At 42.4% G+C, this 17,912-nt stretch overlaps 1 protein-coding gene across 1 annotated transcript in view; it reads left to right on the top strand.

Moving 5' to 3' along the window:
- The window catches only part of PDE6C (phosphodiesterase 6C), a 55,316-nt gene that overhangs the window by 9,734 nt on the left and 27,670 nt on the right, over positions 1 to 17,912 (top strand). Inside the window, 6 exon segments of the mRNA XM_081553621.1 lie at positions 807 to 871; positions 976 to 1,042; positions 7,070 to 7,117; positions 11,779 to 11,928; positions 12,513 to 12,656; positions 13,992 to 14,060. Of these exon segments, the coding sequence (XP_081409747.1) occupies positions 807 to 871; positions 976 to 1,042; positions 7,070 to 7,117; positions 11,779 to 11,928; positions 12,513 to 12,656; positions 13,992 to 14,060 (543 nt within the window).

Raw genomic sequence — 17,912 nt, 5'->3', positions numbered from 1 at the left:
TTGAAGTCCAAGTTTCAGCCCTGCCCCAAACCAGCTGGGTTGCCCTTGCCTTCTCTCGTTTTAACTTCTCAGTTGTCTTTTCTGTGAAGCTAGGGTTTGGTGGATCAGTGCTTCTTCATAAGGAGGGAGCATTAGAGCCTCCTGCATAGTTTTTAAAACACGCTGTGCCCAGGCCCTTCCTGTGACATGCCGGACTGGGATCTCCAGGCAAAGGTTGGCTTAGATTTACTTTTCCCCTTGATTGCAAGTTTCATAGGAAGCTTATTCCACCACCGTATCCCCAGCATACAGGAAAGGGAAGGCAGGGGATGGAATGTGTAGGCTCTTCATCTGCCCAAAGAAGCAGAGAGACTAGTTCTCAAGTCCCTTCCAGCTTTGACAACGTATTCACTGAGTCCTGCTTCTTAGGCGCCCATTCAGAGTGCTGGAAGGGGTAAGGGCACTGTACAGCTGGGAGGGAAAACATTGACTGAGGTTGAGAAATTCCATGATTTGTTGCATGGAAGTGATTAGTCAGATATGTCTGGACAATAGAAATTAAAAGAAAGAAATTAAAAGAAAACTGAAGATTCTCCTAGAAGTTGTTAGGGTGTATTCAACTTTCTAAAATTAGTTCAGCAGTCTTGTTAATATGATAAGTGGTCAATGGTATTTCTAGTTTTATCATAAGCTTGTAATTAGGACATGTAGGTGAAGAAATGTGATTGGGAAATAAAATATTTAAATTTTAAAATAAAAGTTCATTAAGGAAAAATGTTTCCTCTGGGAGGTAAGATTTTTCTCATATTCTCTCTCTTTCCTCTTAGGAAGTCATCTTTTATAAAATCATCGATTACATTTTACATGGCAAAGAAGAGATCAAAGTCATTCCGTGAGTATTGCCATGAAGCAGCTGCAGGAGTTGCCCTTTTATGTTTGTATCCAGGGCATTTCTTTGCATAGCAATGATTTTTTTTTCTTCTCATCTTCCTCAAGGACACCTCCCACGGACCACTGGACTCTCGTTAGTGGGTTGCCAACATACGTTGCTGAAAATGGCTTTGTAAGTTATTGAACGAATTTGAATCTTAAATAATATTGGATGAAACTCTAATGAGCTAAGAGATAGGAACAATTGTGAAGGCAAGAACGCACCAGGGAAGGGTGAGGTGGCCACTTTGGCCCAGGACACAGGAAAGAAGAATCTTGGCAGTCGGAATGTATGTGAACTAGAAACTCCCTGACTCTGCAAGAAAATACTTAGTCAACACAAGAAAGACACATCCATCTCCCAGCCTCTTATTCTGCAGCCACACAAATTTTAGACAGCCTGGTAGTTCATGACTATGATTCATGCTGGGTTTAATTTGACCTTAAATATAGTTCCCTTGGTCACGACTTTTGAAACTAGGAAAATTACTGACAAAAAGAAAAAATATATAAGGAAAGGACTTTGCCATTGATTGCAGTGCAAAATGCATTGAGTTGATAGTGGAAGTGAAGATTTTTGCCCTGGTCTCTCATGTGGGGTGGGGGTGTGGTGGGAGGGAAGGGTAGGCCAAGTCTGGCTGAGAGAGGTCAGGGGTGGGAAGACAACAAACAAGAGGTCTCTGGTGGGTCCCCTAGGCCTTAAGGCCAGCAGACCGGTGCTTTCCCACTTGGCCTTGACCGTACTCTCCTTGCTTTTCATGGCTGACTTCTCTCCCTAGTTGGGCTTCTCCACCATCTGTGTCATTTTTTTGGCATCAAGACACCTCCCTGCAAGAATGTTCCCTGTTTTTTACATTTCTTTATGTTGGCATCTTTTCTTTTCCCCCTTCAAACTCAAGTTTCCAAAAAAAAATTTTTTTTTGCATGTATTTGCATAGTTGTTTTTTCTTTAGTGTTATCATTGCGTTCATGAATCTTCATTATTTAGTGACTGAGCATGTGAATTACAGTGACTCAGGGGTCATAGGGGAAGTGAAACAAAATTTAGGTTGTTTAATGTTTTTTTCTTTTACTGTCACAAATTTGCCTTTGCTTAGTGTGAATATTTCTGGATTCAGAATGGTGACAGAGTAAGGAAAATTCTGTTGTGACTGCAAGGTAATCTTTCTGTGTAGTGATGCTTTACCCTAGGGTTTCAGGGAGGATGCCTAACTCTGGGCTTAGCTGGTTACATGACAAAGTGGCCTCATCAAGTGACATGATCTCCTAGTGTAGAGTCATGTCAAAGGGGAAGAAAAGAAAAAGGAGACGTAATCTTATGTCTTTTAGGAGTAAACAGAATATATACTCACAAATGTTATGAAATAATTGAAAGAACATTTTTTTTTTTTTGCTGAACCACACAGCTTGCCTGGATCTTAGTTCCTGACCAGAAACTGAACCTGATTCCCGACAGTGAAAGTGTGGAGTCCTAACCACTGGACCACCAGGGAATTCCCTTTTTTTATTATATAATTGAAATATTTTCAAATGTCATTCCTGACCTGGTGGTATTGACCAAAGTATTCCAATTCATTCCTAACTGAATCCACATATACCACAATTTTTCAACCTCACTGAAATAGCCAAGTAGCTTGGCCCTTGGCCTCTGTCCTTTGGTTTCCTGGCAGCCCATCTATCAAACTCCATTTAGGGTTTTTATCAAGTTTGATACTCCCAAAGTTGCCACAGGTGGTATAAAGGAATTTATGCACCACTTATATATTTTTTTTATTGGAGTATAATTGATTTACAATGTATTTGTTAGTCTCTGCCAAACAGCAAAGTGAATCAGTTATACTTGTACATACATCCATTCTTTTTGGGATTCTTTTCCCATATAGGTCATTACAGAGTATTTGAGTAGAGTTTCCTGTGCTGTACAGAGGGTCCCTGTTACCTGTTTTATATGTGTGTGCTCAGTTGCTCTGTCATGTCTGACTCTTTGCCATCCCATAGACTGTAGCCTGCCAGGCTCCTCTGTCCATGGAATTTTCCAGGCAAGAATACTAGGGTGGGTTGCCATCCCTCCTTCAGGGGATCTTCCCAACCCAGGGATGGAACCCACATCTCTTGCAATTCCTGCATTAGCAGGCAGATTCTTTACCACAGTGCCACCCAGGAAGCCCTATTTTATACATAGTAGAGTGTATATGTCAATTCCAACCTCCCAATTTATCTCCACCCCATAACCATAGGAGAAGGCAATGGCACTCCACTCCAGTACTCTTGCCTGGAATATCCCATGGATGGAGGAGCCTGGTAGGCTGCAGTCCATGGGGTCGCTAAGAGTTGGACACGACTGAGCGACTGAGCGACTTCACTTTTCACTTTCATGCATTGGAGAAGGCAATGGCAACCCACTCCAGTATTCTTGCCTGGAGAATCCCAGGGATGGCGGAGCCTGGTGGGCTGCCGTCTGTGGGGTCGCACAGAGTCGGACACGACTGAAGCAACTTGGCAGCTTGGCATAACCATAAATTTGTTTTCCACATCTGTGACTCTATTTCTATTTTGTAAATAAGTTCATTTGTACCATTTAGATTTCACATATCAGCAATATCATATGATACTTGTCTTTTTCTGTCTTATTTAACTTAGTATTATAATTTCCTGGTCCATCTGTGTTGCTGCAAACGGCATTTTTATTTTGCCCCACTTTTTAAGCACTTCTTCTCTGCTAGATGTTTCCCAGGTAAAGATTTTATTGTCCAAAAATCAATTTGGAGAAAACTAATGCACCAAAAGCCAACTCATTGAATGGTTCATTTGCCAAGTCATCAGTTTGCCATGTAACCAATTTGCCAGAATCGATTCCCAAAGCTGTGGAGGATCTTTTCCCCCAGATTTTGTTTCTATCACAGAGTCACTGCATTTGCTTTACTGCTCCCTTTCACCTCTCAGCTCCTGCCCTCAGCCCCACCCCTGATGTTATCCTTTCTGCTGGCAGCCCAAGACTGATGGCAAACTGGTGCAAATCTAGTGTAAGGCATTTCTCATCAAATCGCTCATTAGGCAAGTTAACATTCCCAAAATGATTTTCAGAGAACTGACCTTGAGCCATTTTGGGAGACTCCAGAATTGGGGTGAACGTGCATCCCGGTCTGCATGGGACAACCTCCCTTTACACTGTTGTCCTTGTGAGTTTTTAAGTCTTCCCTTTCACTCCCAGATGTGTCACCCTGTACTATATATTTCAAAAGGCAGGATCTGTTAAAACCATAATTTCTGTGTATAGAACAGGATTTCTCAAACTTGTGGGCTCTCCTGACATTGTGGGCTAGTTCTTTGTAGTGAGGAGCTGTCCTCTCCATTGGAGGGTTTTTAGCAGCCTCCCTGCCCTCTGCCCATTAGATGCTAGTAGCACCACCCTACTTGTGAGAATCCAAATGTCTCAGAAGTTGCTAAATGTCCTCAGGAGGATAATAAACCCCTGACTGAGAAGCACTGGTCTAGAGGATGATATCAAACATTTCAGCAGACCCAGCCAGACAGCCAGAGCAGCGCCATTCCTGGGGGCCACTTGAGATATGATGGTGGGTTCTAGTAAAGAGAGCAAACAGCCATGACTCAGGATCGCTGGGTGCCATGACTCAGTCCTGCTTTGGGCAAATCCCATGGCAAATCCTTGACCTTGGGCAAATCCCTTGACCTGTCTGGGTTTTAACGTCATCATCTGTAAAATGAGGTTGTTGACTTATTTAAGAAATGAAACACTGAAAAATTTTTCAATTCTATTTTCTGGATAACAAAAATGATCTGGAGTTTTAATCGTAATTATGCTGCTTCTCCAAATTGCTTGAAACTTTTCCATTTAGCTTTTCAAACTTTTCCCTTGATATTTTTTTCACAAACCCCTTGTAATAAAAGCAGGCTTTTGGACGAGCTGTCCCAGAGGCCCTTTAGTTGGACCTCACTGAATTTAAGGAACACGTGCCCACGGAGTTCTCATTAAACCAGTAAATCCCAGCTCTGAATGAGAAACATTCAACTTCAGCTGAGTGACTTTTTAGAGTTAAAAACATTAGAAAATGAAAATTAGTTTCTAGAATTACATTTGTAGAATTGAAGCAAGAAATGCAGGATCAAACCAAGCTAGAATCAAAATGATCTGTAAACTTAGAGAGAGAGAGAAATGGGGAGGATAGAGAAGATTTTTGAATATTGGAATACTGAGCTAAAAAAAAGCTTGGCCTCAAGGATCTTGATCCATCTATAGAGATTCTCTAAAGTCCGAAAAGCCTGGACCAAAATAGATAATGCTGATGGTAAGGTCAGAAAAGAGAATTAAGCTGCTTTTTGTCTCTTTTGACACACACCTGAAGGATGCTCAGCCAGTCAATTCCTGTTTTTTATTCAGATTAGATCATAAAATTAATGGATAGCACAGGTGATTCCTTAAATTCTTAGGCTGATATACTAACAAAAACTTTGAAAGATGGTCACATTTGCTTTGTAAGAGTTGTTGGGTAAAGAATCCTCCCACAATGCAGGAGACACAGGAGACGCAGGTTCAATCCTTGGGTCGGGAAGATTCCCTGGAGAAGGAAATGACAACACACTCTAGTATTCTTGCCTGGAAAATTCTATGGGTAGAAGAGGCTGAAGGGCTACAGTCCATGGAGTCGCAGAGTTGGACATGACTGAGTGACTAAGCACAGCGCATTTGCTTTCTAAGAGTAAGGTAAAAAAAAATGGTTGACATGGCTCAGCCACTCCCAAACAGCACTTCCCTTGGGCGGAGGGGCCAGCAGTTAGTACCATAGATGGAGAAGCTGGCTCCCACCTTCCATTTTCAGGAGTTTGGTGAGCAACTTGTTAATCCCAGGTCAGTTTGAAATCCCCCATGGTGGGTGTATTTACAACATGGAAATTGGTGAATGATGCAAATTAGGGCTCCCTACCCCCAACACCAGGAGAAGTGATTCCAACAGCACCCTCAATGGAGAGCTCAGTTCTCCTGTTATCCCTTGAATTTAAAAAAATCACTTAACCTCTTTGGGCTTCTGTTTCCCACCTTTGGAAAGAAAAACTTAAACAATTATTAAAGTGCCTTCTAACTTTAAAATGCTATGATTTAAAGTATCTAATTTAATTTTGGTGAGAAGAAAGATGCTGTCTTTTATTAAGACCCATTTGTGTGTTTGACCTGATAGAAGGATAATTCAAAATGAAGAAAAATGGAATGACTCCTTGTCCTTATGGATGTGAGCAATCGTCTCTGAATTTAGTACTTAAAGCCATGTCTCATAGTGAATATTTACTCTGGTGTACCTAAAAGGCTGTCTGGTTTTTTCTTCCAGCCCTTAACCACCTTCTTCCAACCTGGATCCCACATCAGAAAAGAAAAAAAAAAAAGGAAAGAAAATAGAGTCTTCCCAGAATTGCTGCCACACCTGCCAGGCCTTTCTGCTTAGCTTCCTCCTCTCCTTGGTCTGAACAGCTAGTTGCTTTGAATTTGGAAGTAGATTCCTTAGAGGCAGACAGAGCAGCGAGGAGCAGAGATAGGGGTAAACGTCATCCAATGGCTTACTTAGCAGAAGAGAAGCCGACGGTTACCCACCCAGGTCCTCCTGCTCTTTAATCAATAGCAATTGGTCAGAGGCCAGAGGAGGACTTCAGGCAAGGCTTTATTGGCACTCCTGTTGCGGGCAGGAGTGAGCAAAAACAAGAAACAGGTTGCTCCCCGGGTGGGGCGAGCCAGTGCCTTAACTGGGGGGGGGGTTAGGGCCGGAGTGGAGGGTCCGCCCACCCCCTTGGCTGGGCTGTGTGCCGAGGTTAGTGCTTTTGCTCCTCACACCTCAGAAATGGCCATTGGTTTGTGACTTTTTTTGTATCTTACTGTTTACATTTTGCCCCAACTGGGTGTGCATGCAGTTATTTTTAGTCCCTTAGAGTTTCTCTGTATTCTGTGGCTGGAGGAGACGTTTTCTCAGACGTAAGCATTCTGGTTAAGGGCCTTGCCCATCTGTCTCAACTTCAGTGTGTTTTAGCTCATTTGGTCTCGCCAGGCCCGGAGTGAATAATCTGCTTGCGAGCGCTGGAGGCCTAGGGAGGAATCCCTTGCTCCCACGTCCTTTCTCCTTCTGGTCTGTGTTTAATGGCTCCGTTTGCTTTCCAGATCTGCAACATGCTGAACGCTCCGGCGGATGAATACTTCACGTTTCAGGTAACCGCCCTTTGCCACACCACACCCCCCACCCCTCGTCAGTGCAGGGAGCAGGGGTGGCACTGCCCCCCACCCCCCACCCCCGCCCCAGAGTCCGCCTGGTGCTCAGGGGTGACCAGGAAGCGCACACGGGGCTTATGTCCTGCTCACCCTGGCTGGCCACCACGTAGCAGGTTCTTCAGGCAAAAAAGAAGAGAAGGGGAGAAGAGAAAGAGGGATCAGAGAAGGAGGTAGGGTGTTTGTCACTCTGGCACTGGCAGGGGTGGGGGGACTGTCACTTCAACGTTCTCTCCCATCCCTGGTCATCTAGTGCCTAAAACCGTCTGGGCACAGCACAGGTGCTCAGTAAACGGTCTCCGCCTGAGTGATTGGCTGAAAACATCGTACCACCTGGATTCAGCCCTCTACAGGTTTCTCAGACCCTTTCCAGCGGCTTATCGCTGCTGTTAGGAGGAAAAGAAGCTTCCTATTTGGTTCTTGGGGTCTCCCCATGCCATCAGACTCTTGGTTTTAATTTTTCCTCCTCCAACATCCAGAGATGCCCATTCCTACCTGTCCCCTCTCTCACCCCCTCCCCACCTGACCATTGGGACAACATGGCTTGTGGCCTCACAGCCTCTCCTTTTCTGTCTTTTAGCCTCTGCTGTTCTGTGTCCTGTTTTAACAAGTGTGTCCTGATGGAGACCTGTCTGGTCAGGAATAAAGACAGCCTTCCCAGTGGGGACCACTAGCGGCTGTCTTCCTATCTACACAGACATGCCCACAGAGCCCCTCTCTGCCCACACTAGGGTGAAGACAACCGGGGTGGGGGTAGAGGGTGAGAGGTGTCCAGGCCCGAAAAACCTGTGGCCACTTGCTCAGTTTCAGGGCAGTTTTCCCTCTGTTCTCCCCGCTCATCCTTCTGCTTGATGACATGGAAACGCGCACATACCATACTCAGGCCACCATGCAGTTGTGAAAGAGTTAGCAGGACTGAAGAGGATTCCTAGGACCCATGGTGCTGGTTGGAGGAGTCTGGCGCCCCCCAGGAGCTGGCCTGTGTTAGTATCTCCGGGCAGGGAAGTGGAGCCTCTGCCCTAACAGTGGATTTCTGAGCCCAGCAGCCATTGGATGGTCAGCCTTCCCACAATCAGAGGCCTGAGAAGTGTGTTTTCACAGGCACTCCATTGATGTTTCTTGTAGAAGCTGGGAAATTCCTTTGGGCTGGAGGTTTACCCTAGGTGAGTGCCCAGCCTCCTCTGAACCATCAGAACTCTTGTTGCAGCTCCTTTCTCCTTGTAGTCGAAGGCCTGAGTGTGACCACACTGTGCCCAGCCCTGGCCCCTCTGTTTATGGTAATTGTATGCCAGGAAAGAGTGCATGGTCAGGAAGAAGGGGGCATGGACTCTGTAAGGTGTCTGAACCTTAAGCAGTCATTGTCTGGACAGGGAGGGCAGGGAGCTGGCCCAGAAGAACCAAGCTGTGTTCTGAGGTTTGAGGGCCTGTGCTTTCTGGGGGCTTCATGTGGCTTCCATGGGAGTGGCCATTCAAGGGCTCTGATGGTTCAGAGGAAGTTGGGCACTCACCTGGGGTAAACCTCCAGCCCATAGGAATTTCCCAGCTCCCCAAGAAACATCAGTGGAGTGCCCATGAAAACACACTTCTCGGGCCTCTGACTGTGGGAAGGATGACCATCCAATGGCTGCTGGGCTCGGAAATCCACTGTTAGGGCAGAGGTGCCACTTCCTGGCCCTGGGATACTAACACAGGCCAGTTTCTGGGAGACACCAGACTTCTTCGACCAGCACCATGGGTCCTAGGAATCCCCTTCAGCCCTGCAAACTCTTTCAGAACTGCACTGTGGCCGGAGACACTCCTGCCCAGCCCTCCATCCATCCCTCCATCCTTGGACTGGGGTCAGGACTGCATCTTGGGGGGCTCTCAACCTCCCTCTCCATTTCCTAATTTTCGCATCATCTCAAAGAGCAGACTCAAGAAAGGGTGCCCCTTCTCCCCAAGCCTCCGCCCTACCCAGCCTCCCCTTCTCTCTCTATCTGCCCACACCCACCTCCATTCTCACTGGTCCCTCTTGCACCTGAGAAATGTAATAGAAAAACCAGTGATTCAAAGTGAACTATGGTCAGAGCAAGCCTGCAGAGGCAGTGGTTCTCAAACTATGTTCCTGGGTGGCATGATGTATTAGCTTCCTGTTGCTGCCATAACAATGACTACTCAGTGACTTAAAGTGATACAACTGAGCTATCTTACAGTTCTGGAGTCAGAGGTCTAATATGGGTCATACTGGGCGAAATTCAAGGTACTGGCAGAACTGACTTCCTTTGTAAAGGATCTGGGGGAGAGCCTGCCTCCTTGGCTTTCCCAGCTGCTAGAGGCAGCCTTGGCTCATGGTGCCCTTCCACTTTCAAAACTAGCATCACATTGCCCTGACCTTGCCACTGTTGTCATATGTCCTTCTCTGATTTTTGACCCTGACTCTCTTTTCTACTTGTAAGGATCCTTGTGATTATATTGTGTCTACCTGGAAAATCCAAGATACTTTCCCTATTTTAAGATCAGCTGACTAGTAATCTTAATTCCATCTGCTAGTTTAATACTCCTTCCACATAAAGTAACTTGTTCACAGATTCCAGGCATTGGCAAGTGGACATCTTCGAGGTGTTCCTTGAAGTGAAGTAGGGGCTTCTTCCTTTGATATCAATTAAAGTGATCCCAATTCACAGAAGAAAAAGTACATAGAATTTTCTCAGTCTTCAGTTTTTGTCCTACTTTTCTTAAGTGTTAAGTTCCTCCTATCACTTTTCTGTGAACAAGCTCTAATTTAATAGCAAAACACATGAACGTGAACAGGTAATGAATACGTACTGAAAAACATAGGTAGTAAAGCTTATTTTGGAAGCTTTTAAAAATATATGTACACCCAGGTGCTTATGGTTGTGAGGTTATTTTGCACACAGGTAATAACACTTTCTGTTATTGATTTTGTCTCTGATCCGTGTGAGGGTATAAGTATATAAATGTTTCACAGTATTTTCCAAAACTGAAAATTTTGAGAACGACTGTGCACTACTTTTTTCCCCCCAGAGCTTTGACTGTTAGGAAGCATGAATTGAGGCTTGGTTTCTTTGCTTTTCATTCTAAATATAAAGAATTAGAGAAAGAAATGGCAACCCACTCCAGTATTCTTGCCTGGAGAATACCAGGGACAGAGGAGCCTGGTGGGCTACCGTCTATGGGGTCGCACAGAGTCGGACACAACTGTAGCGACTTAGCAGCAGCAGCAGCATAAAGAGGAGCTCTTCAACTAATAAGCAGTTGATTATTGAGCATCCCTTATATGCCCGGCACTGTCCCATTACTTAGGTAGAATTCAACAGTTTATGGAACTGCTCTTTAGTAAGATTAGAAAATAGCCTCAGAGACAAAAACCAACAGTTCAAAGCATTTGGAAAGGACCTAAATTGTATGATCCAGGCTAAAAGTGCTGATGGAATTCTGAAAAAGGAAAGTTCCACGTGGGTGAAAAGCTGGAGAAGCCTTCCTGGGAGAGGCGAGACCTAACCTGTATCTCTGAGGAAGAGTAAACAAGCTGAGAGCAGGCAGAAGGAGGAGCAGTGTGGTGTGTCGGGGACTTGGCTGTCTTTGCCTTGTTGAGTCCTGTGCAGGTGCCACATGATGGTTTTCAGACTTTGGAGGACTTCAGAATCACCTGGGGAGCTTATTTAAGACACGCTCCCAGAGATTATGAAACAGGCTAAAAAAAAAAGAAAAATCTGTTGCCCTTGATCCTTGGCTGACACTTTGAGAAGCCCTCCTGAACTTCTCTGTGTGCATTCCCTATCTCAAGGTTGAGGACTGTGACTTCTTCATCTCTGCACCTCAGCAGCTAACCCAGGTCCTGAAACATCATGGCACTTGACAGACATTTACTAAATGGAACCACACCACAGAACAAAGGACAATCTTGATGGGTCAGTCAGGAAAACAGGAACCACACTAGGTGTTTCAACAGAATTTAAGGAATTAGCTAGATAGGTATTGGAGGACAGAAAAAGTGAACAGCGAACATTGAGGTAAAGAGGTAAATGCTTCTCATCCTAGGGCTGGGAAGGGGATCAAAGAGAAGAGGGTAGGATTGTTACAATACAGACGCTTGGTTCTAGGATACTTAGTCAAATGCACAAGAGTGCTTTTATGACTGTATAGTTCTAGCCATGTTCTGTCACAGCATAGGAATTGTACATCTAACACCCCCAAATTATTCTTCATCTAAACTGAAAACAGCCTAAGTGGGGAATAGCAAGGGGATGGCTATAATGCGGTGGTGTGAGGGAGCCCAGTAGTGATGGATTAATTCTCTCAATTCCAGGGATATTGTACATAGCTACATATGTGATGAATTTGCATAAAAACAGCCCTCTACACCCTAACACATGCACAAATACATATAAATCTGGTTAAACCTGAATAAGCTCCATTTATCATACCAATATGTATCCCCTGGTTTTGCTAGTGTACCATAGTGGCATAAGATGTTACCATGAAGAAAACTGGGTAAAGGGCACATGGGATTTCTCTGTATATTTCTCTTGCCACATCCTGTGAATATTTAGTTATTTCAAAATAAAAAGTTGAAAAATAACCTGTGTCTTTTTTGTTTGTAGAAAGGACCTGTAGATGAAACTGATTGGGTCATTAAAAATGTCTTATCCCTGCCTATTGTCAACAAAAAAGAAGACATCGTGGGCGTAGCTACATTTTACAACAGGAAGGATGGAAAGCCTTTTGATGAATATGATGAGCACATCGCTGAGGTGAGTGCAATTATAAAATAATGGAGGGAGATGAAATTCATGAATAGAGGATACATAATTGTTATTCTGGAAAGATGTTTCCAAAGGGTAATTAAGACGTGAGTCACACACCGTTGCTATCAATATGTTGTTATTGTGTCATTTCTGTTTCCTGATTTCCATAAAACTGCACTGTTTTCTACCAAAATGTGAATGTTTGGCTTAATCAAAATTCTTTCCAATACTAGGAAATTGGGGAAAAGGTTTCTCTCTCTTTTTCTCCCCACTCCCTTTTTTTCCCCCCTCTCCTTCTTGCTGTCACCCCCAGCCCTCTCTGATTCAAGTCATGCTTTATCTGATTGGATTTTGGTCATCCCCTCCTCTAATAAAGTATTCATGGTACATGAAGCCCTTTGAAAACAAGGGCTTAGCGATTTTATTGTCTGGGGCTGACTATTAGTATTTTTTTCTTAGATTAAAACAAGAAACTGAGTTTTTTTTTTAATCAGGGAAGAGATTGATGGATAGGAAAGCATGTAGACTGTTGCCTCCAAATCAATTTTCCTTTAATTTTAGAGAATTGAATCATGTTTTATCAATTTCAGACTCTCACACAGTTTCTTGGATGGTCTCTTTTAAATACTGACACCTATGAGAAAATGAATAAGCTAGAGAACAGAAAGGACATAGCCCAAGAAATGCTCATGAACCACACCAAGGCTACGCCTGATGAAATCAAATCTATTTTGGTAAGTGAGGAATTCAGTCCTATGGACATTAGATGCTGTTTAACCATGGCTTCTGGAATTCACCTAAGTAACCAGAGGTCTGACAGAGGAGAATAAGTTTAGTCCTGGGCTGAGGAGGGGGAATCAGAGAAGGAGGGGTCAGGGAGAATTTGGGTGGTTTACAGTATACAGACCCTTACTGAATGTCCAGGCTGCTTGGTTAGAACAGCTCTTTGTTAAAAATAGCTCTGTAGGAGCTAGAATAGTTAGGTCTAGATTGGAGTATTAGCACAGAAAAAAATATTTCCAGGGAGGGAAATGTCAGCAGTTGGCCATGTAATACTATATAACAACCATAGCCTCTCAGCTGTATATGACAATAAGCATCTATTTCTCATGCATTTGTGGGTTGACCAGGCTTCAGCTGATCTTGGTTGGGCTGTAAGCTGTGCATTTGGTTGGCTGTCTGCATCTGTCATCCTTGATCAGCAATTACCTGACAGATGTTCTTCTCATGGTGATGACAAGTGCCAGATCACAAGCCCAGCTGTGCAAGCTCATTTCGAGTCTTCCCTCATATCACATTCACTAAAATTTTTAGTGTACAAACATGACCAAATCAACATCATGGATGATTGGGGAACCAGCAGATATTTGCTGGAAGTGTTCTCTTAGTGAAAGTAAAGTCACTCAGTCGTGACCGACTCTTTGAGACCCCATGGACTGTGGCCTATCAGGCTTCTCCGTCCATGGGATTTTCCAGGCAAGAGTACTGGAGTGGGTTGCCATTTCCTTCTCCAGGGGATCTTCCCAACCCAGGGCTCGAACCTGGGTCTCCCACATTCCAGGAAGTGTTCTAATCATGACCAAACGAAGGGGAAATATCACACACCCATGATCTCTATTCCTTTATTTCCCTAGCTTTCAGAATATGTGTGGTATAGTTTTCCTGGGGTGTTTTTGTTTGTTTTTGCTGGGTGGTTTGAGATGTAAAAGAAATTTGATTTGAGAATTCAATATGTTGAAGATGAAAATGTCTGGGGAAATACAGAGAAATTGCTATAAACTAATAGAAAAACAGACATAAGCCACTCATTTTTCTCACCTATGTGTGAGCTATCAATGTCTCCCTCCCTGTCTCTCTTTGAGACAGCTGCTGTTACATTTTGGAGGATAAGAAAGATTAACTGTTTTTTAGAGAAAATTCTACATAATCCAGTGCTATAGACCTTTGTATGGCACTTTGTCATGGGACTCATTAGAACATGCTTTATTTTAGCTGATTTTAAGAGTAAAGTAATCACATAGAAATCGACTTTATAGGAATTTCACACTTCCTTTGCTTTTACGTTTTAGAAATTTAAAGAGAAGTTAAATATAGATGTAATTGAAGATTGTGAAGAAAAACAGCTTGTCACAATTTTGGTAAGTGTTTTACTTCTATCCTTAATACCGTTTAAATAAAATATGGTTCCCTGTTTTTCTTCCTCTTTTTCCCCCGCAGTGTAATCCACAAAGGTAAGTTAGAATCACAGCTAATCTAGACCACTGCACGGGAGAGTTCAGGCACAGACTCTAGGGGATAGCATGGCCTGGTTTATTTTAATAGCTTTGGATTACACTGTGGCCACCCTTGAAGACGTGGCAGAATTACAGATAGACCCTTAGAGGCACCATTATTATTTATGTCATCTCTAGCTTCTCTTCTGGATCCTGGAGGAATTATTTCTTTCCTATTGTTGCCATTGGGTCACCCCTAGTATATCTAGTTGAAATAACTTCTCTTTCAGTCACTAATCCTGTATTTTGTATCTACTATTTAAACTCACCCAAATTTTCTTCAGTCAATTGTTAAACCCATGAGGTAAGTTTTTAATTTCAGAGCTTCTCTTGTTCAGTTCTAGGATGTATATTTAACTTTTTTTTTTTTTATAAATTTATTTATTTTAGTTGGGGGCTAATTACTTTACAATATTGTAATAGTTTTTGCCATACATTGACATGATTCAGCCATGGGTTTACATGTGTTCCCCTTCCTGGACCCCCCACCCACCTCCCTCCCCATCCCATCCCTCTGGGTCATCCCATTGCCCCGGCCCTGAGCCCTTGTCTCATGCATCGAACATGGAATGGTGTTCTGTTTCACATGTGATAATATACATGTTTCAATGCTATTCTCCCAGAACGTCCCACCCTCACCTTCTCCCTCAGAGTCCATAAAATTGTTCTATGCATCTGTGTCTCTTATTCTGTCTCGCATATAGGGTTATCGTTACCATCTTTCAAATTCCATATATATGCATTAGTATACTGTATTGTTGTTTTTCTTTCTGGCTTACTTCACTCTGTATAATGGGCTCCAGTTTCATCCATCTCAGTAGAACCGATTCAAATGTATTTTTTTTAATGGCTGAGTAATATTCCATTGTGTATATGTACCACAGCTTCCTTATCCATTCGTCTGCTGATGGACATCTAGGTTGCTTCCATGTCCTGGCTATTGTAAACAGTGCTGCGATGAACATTGGGGTACACGCGTCTCTTTCAGTTCTGGTTTCCTCGGTGTGTATGCCCAGCAGTGGGATTGCTGGGTCATATGGCAGTTCTATTCCCAGTTTTTTAAGGAATCTCCACACCGTTCTCCATAGTGGCTGTACTAGTTTGCATTCCCACCAACAGTGTAAGAGGGTTCCCTTTTCTCCACACCCTCTCCAGCATTTATTGCTTGTAGACTTTTGGATAGCAGCCATTCTGATTGGTGTGAAATGATACCTCATTGTGGTTTTGATTTGCATTTCTCTAATAATGAGTGATGTTGAGCATCTTTTCATGTGTTTGTTAGCCATCTGTATGTCTTCTTTGGAGAAATGTCTGTTTAGTTCTTTGGCCCATTTTTTGATTGGGTCGTTTATTTTTCTGGAATTCAGCTGCAGAAGTTGCTTGTATATTTTTGAGATTAATTGTTTGTCTCTTGCTTCGTTTGCTATTATTTTCTCCCATTCTGAAGGCTGTCTTTTCACCTTGCTTATAGTTTCCTTTGTTGTGCAAAAGCTTTTAATTTTAATTAGGTCCCATTTGTTTATTTTTGCTTTTATTTCCAATATTCTGGGAGGTGGGTCATGGAGGATCCTGCTGTGATTTATGTCGGAGAGTGTTTTACCTGTGTTTTCCTCTAGGAGTTTTATAGTTTCTGGTCTTACGTTTAGATCTTTAATCCATTTTGAGTTTATTTTTGTGTATGGTGTTAGGAAGTGTTCTAGTTTCATTCTTTTACAAGTGGTTGACCAGTTTTCCCAGCACCACTTGTTAAAGAGATTGTCTTTTCTCCATTGTATATTCTTGCCTCCTTTGTCGAAGATAAGGTGTCCATAGGTGCGTGGGTTTATCTCTGGGCTTTCTATTTTGTTCCATTGATCTATATTTCTATCTTTGTGCCAGTACCATACTGTCTTGATGACTGTGGCTTTGTAGTAGAGCCTGAAGTCAGGCAGGTTGATTCCTCCTGTTCCATTCTTCTTCCTCAAGATTGCTTTGGCTATTCGAGGTTTCTTATATTTCCATACAAATTGTGAGATGATTTGTTCTAGTTCTGTGAAAAATACCATTGGTAGCTTGATAGGGATTGCATTGAATCTATAGATTGCTTTGGGTAGTATACTCATTTTCACTATATTAATTCTTCCAATCCATGAACACGGTATATTTCTCCATCTGTTTGTGTCCTCTTTGATTTCTTTCATCAGTGTTTTATAGTTTTCTATATATAAGTCTTTTGTTTCTTCAGGTAGATATATTCCTAAGTATTTTATTCTTTTTGTTGCAATGGTGAGTGGTATTGTTTCCTTAATTTCTCTTTCTGTTTTCTCATTATTGGAGTATAGGAATGCAAGGGATTTCTGTGTGTTAATTTTATATCCTGCAACTTTACTATATTCATTGATTAACTCTAGTAATTTTCTAGTAGAGTCTTTAGGGTTTTCTATGTAGAGGATCATGTCATCTGCAAACAGTGAGAGTTTTACTTCTTCTTTTCCTATCTGTATTCCTTTTATTTCTTTTTCAGCTCTGATTGCTGTGGCCAAAACTTCCAAAACTATGTTGAATAGTAGTGGTGAAAGTGGGCATCCTTGCCTTGTTCCTGACTTTAGGGGAAATGCTTTCAACTTTTCACCATTGAGGATAATGTTTGCTGTGGGTTTGTCATATATATAGCTTTTATTATGTTGAGATATGTTCCTTCTATTCCTGCTTTCTGGAGGGTTTTTATCATAAATGGATGCTGAATTTTGTCAAAGGCTTTTTCTGCATCTATTGAGATAACCATATGGTTTTTTTCTTTCAATTTGTTAATGTGGTGTATTACATTGATTGATTTGCGGATGTTAAAAAAACCTTGCATTCCTGGGATAAAGCCCACTTGGTCATGATGTATGATCTTTTTAATATGATGTTGGATTCTGTTTGCTAGAATTTTATTAAGGATTTTTGCATCTATGTTCATCAGTGATATTGGCCTGTAGTTTTCCTTTTTTGTGACATCTTTGTCTGGTTTTGGAATTAGGGTGATGGTGGCCTCATAGAATGAGTTTGGAAGTTTACCATCTTCTGCAATTTTCTGGAAGAGTTTGAGTAGGATAGGTGTTAGCTCTTCTCTAAATTTTTGGTAGAATTCCGCTGTGAAGCCGTCTGGTCCTGGGCTTTTATTTGCTGGAAGATTTCTGATTACAGTTTCGATTTCCGTGCTTGTGATGGGTCTGTTAAGCTCTTCTATTTCTTCCTGGTTCAGTTTTGGAAAGTTATACTTTTCTAAGAATTTGTCCATTTCTTCCAAGTTGTCCATTTTATTGGCATATAGCTGTTGGTAGTAGTCTCTTATGATCCTTTGTATTTCTGTGGAGTCTGTTGTGATCTCTCCATTTTCATTTCTAATTTTGTTGAGCTGATTCTTCTCCCTTTGTTTCTTGATGAGTCTGGCTAATGGCTTGTCAATTTTGTTTATCTTCTCAAAAAACCAGCTTTTAGTTTTGTTGATTTTTGCTATGGTCTCTTTTGTTTCTTTTGCATTTATTTCTGCCCTAATTTTTAAGATTTCTTTCCTTATACTGACCCTGGGGTTCTTCATTTCTTCCTTCTCTAGTTGCTTTAGGTGTAGAGTTAGTTGATTTATTTGATTTTTTTCTTGTTTCTTGAGGTACGCCTGTATTGCTATGAACCTTCCCCTTAGCATTGCTTTTACAGTGTCCCATAGGTTTTGGGTTGTCGTGTTTTCATTTTCAT

This window comes from Giraffa tippelskirchi, chromosome 2, assembly GCF_054371585.1.
Source record: "Giraffa tippelskirchi isolate mGirTip1 chromosome 2, T2T-mGirTip1v1.2.pri, whole genome shotgun sequence".
Taxonomy (NCBI): domain Eukaryota; kingdom Metazoa; phylum Chordata; class Mammalia; order Artiodactyla; family Giraffidae; genus Giraffa; species Giraffa tippelskirchi.
The sequence above is the reverse complement of the archived record's forward strand: the minus strand, read 5'-3'. Positions and strand labels throughout refer to the sequence as shown.